Genomic DNA, 8735 nt, shown 5'->3' with positions numbered 1-8735 from the left:
TCGATTCTGATTGTCTGACCTACTTTTACTTTAGGATGTACATGTAAGAGCAAGGCTAATAATACAGTCGACTTGTTGGCTGTAAGGTTTCTTGTAGCCTTCTCTCAGCCCACTCATACAGTAGTTAGCTCTTTACAGTTAATACATGACCCACTTATTTCTCTCACAGACTTTTTTGGTTCTTATGCCCAAGCCGGCTGTAAGCTTACAGTCCGCTTCTCCTCTCTCCCCTCCACCTCAGCATTTAGTCGGCTTACAGCCTGCTATTATACTTGCTCTAAACAATAAAATTGACCGCCAGAGACAAGTGGCAAAACCTTGGTCTAACCCGATCTAGCACACCGCGAAGAAACCATGCGTTGCTTGCTTTTCTGTGCACCATATTGAGCATACTTTGGAGATGATTTGAAGAAAGGCACACCTTTAAAAAAGCCACATGCACTGGCATATCGAGAGCATTCTGGAAGCTCTGTTCCTAATTGCAGGGCGCCGAAAGAACTCGGCCAAGATAATAAGATAGTAACGCCCCTAAGCTAAAATCCGCTGAGAAAAAGATGTGAAACCACCGATAGGTTACTTGTATTCTGTGATGCCACTCCAATAAATCTTCTTTGCTGCAAATGACACATCCAGCAGTCCACTTGGTTGCAGAAATCGCCCTACTGCACATGCATGTGCCTAAGCGTAACCTATTCTACCCGTTTTTGCTATTGTGGAGCCATTCAAGGCCTTGTTAACCCAGTCAAGTTTATGAAAATTAACGTAAACTCTCTAACATGAGTCTCTGGATAGTACTCCCTCTAGTCACAAATGACTACCATTCTTGTCACCAAGACATTGGTTTGACCATTGCTTACTACTCCATCAAGTCTAAATTATAAGATGTTTTGAATTTTCTTGATCCATAGTTTTTGCAGTGCACTTAGATATACACTATATGTCTAGATACATAATAAAAATAATGTATCTAGAAAAGTTAAAACATCTTATAATTTAGAACTGATGGAGCATTATGCAATTTATGGAAATATATATAGCATTATAAAATTAAGAAACTATTATAGACTTACAATTTTGAAAAAGCCTCATTTGAATATTTAAATAGATATTGATGTTCAAAGTTTAAACTTTTGCTTATCATATAGCTTAAAACGACAATAGTTTATGACTGAGGGGAATAACTGTAAAATTGGGAGGACTAATCCCTAACAATGGAGGGCGTTTAGTGGTTAATGGTTGTATCCTCCCATTATAACGACGAAAAAAAAAAGAAAAGGAAAAACGGACCTGGGTGTGCCAACATTAACTGGCCACAAAGTAAAATTTCTAAATAATCCTAGGTGCAAATATAAAGCTAATATAAGTATAACCAATCATGATGCACTAAGTTCCTCAAAAAAGAAAAAGAAAAAGTTGCCGTCACACTTGTGGTCTGAACAGCTTAGCAGGTTTGGCTTGCCCCTCGGGCGCCGCTGAGGTGTTTGTCTCGGCGTGTCTATATATATGTGGCTCCATTCTCGCATCAAATGCAGGGGCATGTGAAGGTCGCAGTCGTTCCCCCAAGGCCTTGCTCTGATTGAGCATCAGCAACGCCTCACTCACTCACTCACCACAGGAACCAGCGAGTTCTCTGGCTCTCTGCAGCTTGCCATGATGGGGACCACAACGGCAGCAATGGACAGGAATGCAGATGGAGAGCAGGGTAGGAGGAAGAAGGGAGGCTTCAGGACCATGCCGCTCATACTAGGTGAGGAAATCGATATGCCTGCATCAGCTTATGTTGCAGTTGTTTACACCAATCTGTGGAGTTTGCACAAGTTAAGCACGGTTGTTTATTGTTTACATTTTGGTCGGTGTTTCAGTCCAAAGATGTAGAGCTCTACGCCTCTACTTAACCGGGTTCGCAATTTAATATGATTCCGTTGCAAGAAAACGTACGCCTTCCTGTTCTTGGAAATCTAGATCCGCGGTCATTCCGCTGCCAAAATGTTTGTCTTCTTGTTTTATTTTTTGTTTATTAATTGTTCCGTGCATTTTTCTTTTATTATTATGTCCTCGTCTAATTCTACTGTCAAACTGTAAACGTAGACTGAATGACATATACGGTAAATTTGGTAATAAGAAATTAATTGGTGAACAAACCAAGAAAGCTAAAGACAGATGATGACGATGCAACGAACACTTGGGTTGCAAGTGCAGTTCTTGGCTTGGTGATAGATGTTCTGATGACAGTCTCATGGCTTTGTCCATCGCATTGCAGCAAGCGAAGTCTGCGACCGGTTTGCCACGGCCGGCTTCAGCGCCAACCTGATCACGTACCTGACGCAGCAGCTGCACCTCCCCATGGTGGAGGCGTCCAACCTCCTCACCAACTTCAGCGGCACGTCCGCCTTCACGCCCATCCTAGGCGCGTTCGCCGCCGACTCCTTCGCCGGGCGCTTGTGGACCATCATCGCGGGCTCCGTAGTCTACCAGATCGGCATGATCGGCGTCGTCGTGTCCGCGCTCCTCCCTTCGCTCCGCCCGCCCCCGTGCAAACCACCGGCCACCCCGTGCCAACACGCCTCCGGGTGGCAGCTCGCCTTGCTATACCTGTCTCTGCTGTGCACGTCGCTGGGCTCCGGCGGGATCCGGCCGTGCGTCGTGGCGTTCGGCGCCGACCAGTTCGAGCAGCAGAAGCAGCAGCAGGACAGCAGCGCCGCCGAGGCGGCCAAGGCGGAGGCGGAGCGGAAGCGGCGCTACTTCAACCTCTACTTCTTCACCATGGGGTTCGCCGTGCTGCTGGCGCTCACGGTGGTGGTGTACATCCAGGAGAACGTCGGGTGGGGGTGGGGGTTCGGCATCCCGGCCATCGGCATGTTCATCTCCATCGTCGTGTTCCTGGTCGGCTACCCGCTCTACGTGCTGCTCAGGCCCGGCGGCAGCCCGTTCACGCGGCTCGTGCAGGTCGTTGCCGCCGCGTTCAAGAAGCGCCACGCCGCCGTGCCCGAGGACCCCGGCTTGCTGTACAAGGACAAGGAGCTCGACGCGCTCATCTCCACCAACGGCAGGCTCCTGCACACCAACCAGTTCACGTAAGTCTCCATTTGGTTTCCGGTCTCTTGTAAAAAACGAAAGTAATTGTCCAATATTAGACGGCCCCGGACATACACTCCCCAGGGCCACCAAAGCATATGCCAGTATGCCACCGTAACCTAACCGTAAGATAGCGTGCACGAAAAAAGATCCTGGTCAGTAAAAAAAATCGACTCTCTTGTAGTTGTAGTAAAAAAAGATCCTTGAGTTCCTCGACAAGTCTTGTCAGTAAAAGGCCCGCAACCTAACCGTAAGATAGCGTGCACGTGATGTGTGTCTTACAATGGCGCCTGCGTGCCGGAACGGTGATAGACCTGTGGGCAACTTTTTGTGGTATTAACATTATCAGTGCACAGAAAGGGGAAATGCAACCCCGCTAGCTTAAAGCAACATCGCTCACTGCTTTAAAATAAAATTACCTCCTTTCCGCATTCCTTTGATTGTACTCTAGATTCCTGTTCACTGCTCAGTGCTCGCTATTGATTTTTTTTCTCTGTTGATTAATTAAGGTTCTTCGACCGGGCAGCAATAGTGACGCCGGGCGACATCACCCCGTCCGGGCAACCAGACCCGTGGCGTCTGTCGACGGTGCACCGCGTGGAGGAGCTCAAGTCCATCGTCCGCCTGCTGCCCATCTGGTCGGCGGGCATCATGCTGGCCACCGCCGGCTCGCACAACTACACCTTCACCATCATGCAGGCGCGGACCATGGACCGGCACGTGGGGCCCGGCCACTTCCAGATCCCGCCGGCGACGCTGACCATCTTCTCGACGGCCGCCATGCTCGTCACCCTGGCCTTCTACGACCGCGTCTTCGTGCCGCTGGCGCGCCGCGTCACGGGCCTGCCGTCGGGGATCACCTACTTCCAGCGCATGGGCATCGGGCTGGCCATCTCCGTGCTCAGCGTCGCGTCGGCCGCGCTCGTGGAGACCAAGCGCCGTGACGCCGCGGCGCGGCACGGGCTCCTGGACAGCCCCGCCGCCGTCGTGCCCATCAGCGTGTTCTGGCTGGTGCCGCAGTTCGCCGTCCACGGCGTCGGCGACGCCTTCTCGTCGGTGGGGCACATGGAGTTCCTGTACGACCAGGCGCCCGAGAGCATGCGTAGCAGCGCCGTCGCGCTCTTCTGGCTCGCGGGCTCCATCGGGAGCTACATGGGCACGGTGCTCGTCACGGCGGTGCAGCGCGCCACGCGCGGGCGCGGCGAGTGGCTCCAGGACAACATCAACCGGGGCAGGCTCGACAACTATTACTGGCTCGTCACCTGCCTCGTGGTGCTCAACTTCGGCTACTACCTCGTCTGCTTCTACTTCTACACCATGAAGCCGCTGGAGGTGGCAGATGATGACAATGGTGGTGGTGACCATGACAAGGAGTTTGAGCTCTCGTCGTCTCTCCAGAAAAATGGCGGTGGCGGCACTGGTGGGATGGTGTAAGGTTGATCTATTTGAGGATAATTAACTAGAAGACTAGAAAGAGTGGTCTCTTGTTAATAACTACTCCTTCCGTTATAAATTATGCTGAAATTTGGTGGCACCCTGTTCGCTTATGCTCATACTCATGCTAAAATATTGTGAGAAAAAAACATTGTCCTATGGCTGAAAAGTAGCTCAAGCGAATAGGGTTTCGTTTGACTTTTTTTTTACCCAAAGTTTGACCACTTGTCTTATTCAAATAATCTGTGCAAACATAGTCAAATTTAAGTCATTCTTGAAGAACTTTTGTTAATAAAGCAAGCCACAGCAAAAGTGGTATTTTACACAAATTTTTGAATAAGACGAGTGGTCAAACTTGAGGTAAAGAAGTCAACAAATTATAATTTGGAACGGATTTAGTAGATATAATCAGCTACTGCACATGCACAAGGATTACAATTTACTATAGGGATCATATAATGGCGGACCCAGGATTTGAAACCAGAGTAGTCTTAGTAAAAAAATTTCATGTACAACACGACAAAATTCAAAGAAAATTTTGGTAAAATGGCTATAAATTAACCAAATTGTGATAATACAATTGAAAGGTTCAAAACTTATATAAATAGATCCAAAACTTGCACAAATAGATTATACATAAGATAAGGTATTACATAAATAAGAGATTACAATACAAGTTCTAGTTCAAGGTTTTTGCTTTGCGCTTTCTCATTGCCATGAAAGCATGAACTATGCCATCCTCGCTTACAGTGGAGAATATATCACGCTCAATAAAGGTAGCCAAACAATCATTCAATAACCCGTCACTCATACTATTTCTCACCTTATTCTTCACTAAACACAATGTAGAGAATACTCTTTCAACACTTGTTGTCGCCACTGGTAAGATCAATGCCAATTTAAGAACTAAATACACCAAACCATAAAATTCATGTTTCTTAGTGTCAACAAGCTTGTTAGAGAGCTCACCAAGGAATAGACAACTCTTCATCAACAGCTGGAATTGGTGGAGCACAAGTTGCAACTTTTTTTTGCCTCGTGCTTCTGAAAAAGAAATGCTATATTTGATTTCTTCATGCCTCAACTTCCTGGAAAATTACAACAATTTCCATTCAATTATAAGCTCACAGATGATAGATCTACAATCCCTAAGCCTTCTGAAAAATGACAAGAAATTTAATTTAATGAATTCTATGCTCTGATTTCATTCACAAGAACAAATCCCTAACCAAATTTACATTCCAGTGCTCACTGTCCAAACCTTTACAGTCCAATTTCCAATCTCCGACTGTAAACCTAAACTAACATTACTCAACCATTTAGTTGAAGAACATCAGACCTAATAACAGATTAAGAGCACAAGCACAACTCAGATTTGTTCCTCGAAGGACGAAGCATACTGAACCAAAGTTGACGACGGGCCAGCTCCAAGATTAAAGAGCTTGGGTTGCAAGAACCAGCATTGTCCAGACGATTTTAGTGTGAGAGATAACTTCATCGTCTACTAGGTCTAAATGTACCTAGAATCTCGCGCCAAGCAGCCACCGGAAAGGCTACTGTTACCGGCGGCGATCAATGCAGCGGCCAGGACGGATCTAAACCCCCAAAATCCAGACGGATCTCGGACCACGGACACCCAGCGAGCCTCCAAGTGAACAAATTGAGGAGGAAGAGAGATCTCCAGGACGGCAACTCACCAAGCAGTGCGTCCAGGACAGACATACACAGACTGTGCTGGCCGGCGTTGGCGCGCCACGGCCGGACTTTCGGAGAGGCGGAGCGGAGTGGCTGGCGCTGCCGCGCTGGACGCCTGGACGGCCGCTGGGCGCTGGCAAGGCGGGCCGGCGGGGTGGGGGCGGCGCCGCGGTGGCTCCGCGGCTGGCTCCTTGGTCGCGCGCGCGACGCGCCTAACTCGCGAGCGTCGGGAGGGAAGGGAGCGGAGTCGCGGAGACGGCTTCGCTCGGCCGCTCATGGTCTTGACCTGGAGAAAGAGGAGCAATGGGCCAATATGACACACGATCTGACACCCCTAAACTTTAACCCCTAGATTTAAACATCACCTCATTGGTGAAGACAATCAATAGAAAGCACGAGCGGTTTGAAAAGTAGGCTAATACTACAGTAGAACATATCATCCGTGCCTGTATATAGGGGGTATTTGGGATTACTCCGCAAACTCTGCGGCACAAACTCCACCGTGAAGCAGCTTCACAGAAAATTGGAGTTTGTAGACCACCTCTTTAGGTGTTCTCTAACTCCACCATTTTTTTCTCGAATAGAGTGCGTGGAGCCAAAACCGTTTGGCTAAAAAACATGGAGCGGAGCTAGAAACGTGTAGCGGAGAAGTCCCAAACACTCCCCATAAATGCTCAAAATACAATCGACAAGGATATACAATACTCCCTCCGGTCTATTTTATCTAGCGCACACGCATATCAAGATTCAAGCTTTAAAAACTTTAAACAATAATTAGGCTAATAAATTTTAATTATTACAATACAAACTTTATATGATTGGATTTGTAAGGAATTATACTATCTAATGATTATATGTTTATAAACATAAATAATATAATATAAAGCAAATGAATGGTCAAATTGTAATCTAGGAGACTGTGTGATTCTAACTTGTGCCAGATAAAATGGACCAGAGGGAGTATATCATTGAGTCTAGAGCCCATTCAGGGTCACGCAGTCCGGGCCGCACCTTTTAACTTTATAGAATTGGCTGCCAATTATTTGGTTTAGCACTGGTATAGATAAGTTTCATATCCTCTTAATAATGTTTTAAAAATATACGATTAAATAGTGTACTGGCTTTTTTACTCGAATCTGGCACGAGTAAGATGGCTATATGATGTAGACGCGGTCCAATCTTTCGATAGGTATCTGTCGACAGAATATCATCGGCAGTCCTCCGAGGGGTATCCCACGAAGGTAGATTGATCAGCAGAGGAGCGTGAGATCAAGAACAAAAAGGCAACAGAGACACACGAGTTAGACAGGTTTAGGCCATCAGTATGACGTAATACCCTACTCATGTGGTCTGTTGGTTTGTATTAGCTATCATATGATATTGCGTGTGTTTGGAGGGGGTCCCTGCCCGCCTTATATAGTCTAGGGAGCAAGGTTACAAGTCGGTTAGATCTGAGAGATAACCGAAAAGTAATAACTGATTACAGGAATCTTGGGATCATACATATCCTAACAGATCTCGTAGTATCTTCAGGATATCATCCAGATGTCTTGCGGAAGGCGCCGACCAGAGTCATGCCCCGCAACGCTTTGTCTTATAGGCTGGACCGCCCCTGAGGGCGTAGCCCATGTGGTCTGCCGTGGGTATCCAGGGTCGTACCTCCCATAGCTAGTCCCCGAGCGCCTTGTACCCGTAGTGCAACGCCATCTTGAGCTTGTCCGAGCAGGTGCAAACGAAGCCGAGTAGTCGAAACTCATCGTCCGACCACATTGAAGAGTTGCCGAGCAGTTGTTAGCAGTTGCCGAGCAGCGCATACTGTCACCGAGCAGCACAAACCGTAGCTGAGCAGCATAACCCAAGCACGGCTTGCCATAAGGGTGTAAGGAGTTCAACTTTAGAATCGAAAATTTCTTCGCAATGGAATAAGTGTGCCCACTTAGAGCCCGACCACGAGAAAATGAGATAGTCTTCTTCAACTTCAAGAGGCGTGGAGTCTTTCGGAATAAAGCAAGCACATTCACCGCGAGATGAAGTATGCCCACTTAGTTCCCGAGCCTGACAGTAGATGACGTAGTCATGTGGTGCTAGGGTCCAAAGTAGAAGAATAGTAAAAGACCAGCCACGCAGGCAGCCAGTCCTCGAGCGTAGCCCTAAAATAAGAGAGAGCACATTCACCACAAGGTGAAGTGTGCCCACTTAGTTCTCGAGCCTAATAGTAGGTGACGCAGTCACGTGGTGCTAGGGTCAGAAATAGAAACTAATTAAAAAAACCAGCCGAGCAGGCAGCCAGTCCCCGAGCCGTTTACGGAGATATCTGAAAAACCCAACCGTGGAGAAAAAAATGGAGTAATGGCTGTACAATAACTGTTACTGAGCCTCAATAAATGGCGGAGAAGTCGGCGATTATTCGGTAAGTAATAACCAACGGCGGTGATAAATGAGCGACATGGGTTGTGATTGCGTGAAAGCTCATGCTACGACCCATCAAGCCGCGTCAGAGAGTTCGGAGGGGTGCAAATTGTGGGAACGGT

General features: G+C 47.6%; 1 protein-coding gene across 1 annotated transcript; it reads left to right on the top strand.

Annotated features, from left to right (window-relative positions):
- Positions 1–1543: 1543 nt before the first annotated feature.
- On the top strand, positions 1544–4741 carry LOC136517286 (protein NRT1/ PTR FAMILY 3.1-like). Its single transcript, XM_066510827.1, has 3 exons — positions 1544–1747; positions 2261–3074; positions 3585–4741. Exons 1-3 carry the CDS (start codon positions 1651–1653, stop codon positions 4507–4509), a joined length of 1836 nt encoding a protein of 611 aa, XP_066366924.1. The 5' UTR covers positions 1544–1650; the 3' UTR covers positions 4510–4741.
- Positions 4742–8735: the final 3994 nt, after the last annotated feature.

Source organism: Miscanthus floridulus, chromosome 17 (assembly GCF_019320115.1).
Source record: "Miscanthus floridulus cultivar M001 chromosome 17, ASM1932011v1, whole genome shotgun sequence".
Classification (NCBI taxonomy): domain Eukaryota; kingdom Viridiplantae; phylum Streptophyta; class Magnoliopsida; order Poales; family Poaceae; genus Miscanthus; species Miscanthus floridulus.
This window is presented reverse-complemented; position numbering and strand designations above follow the sequence as displayed.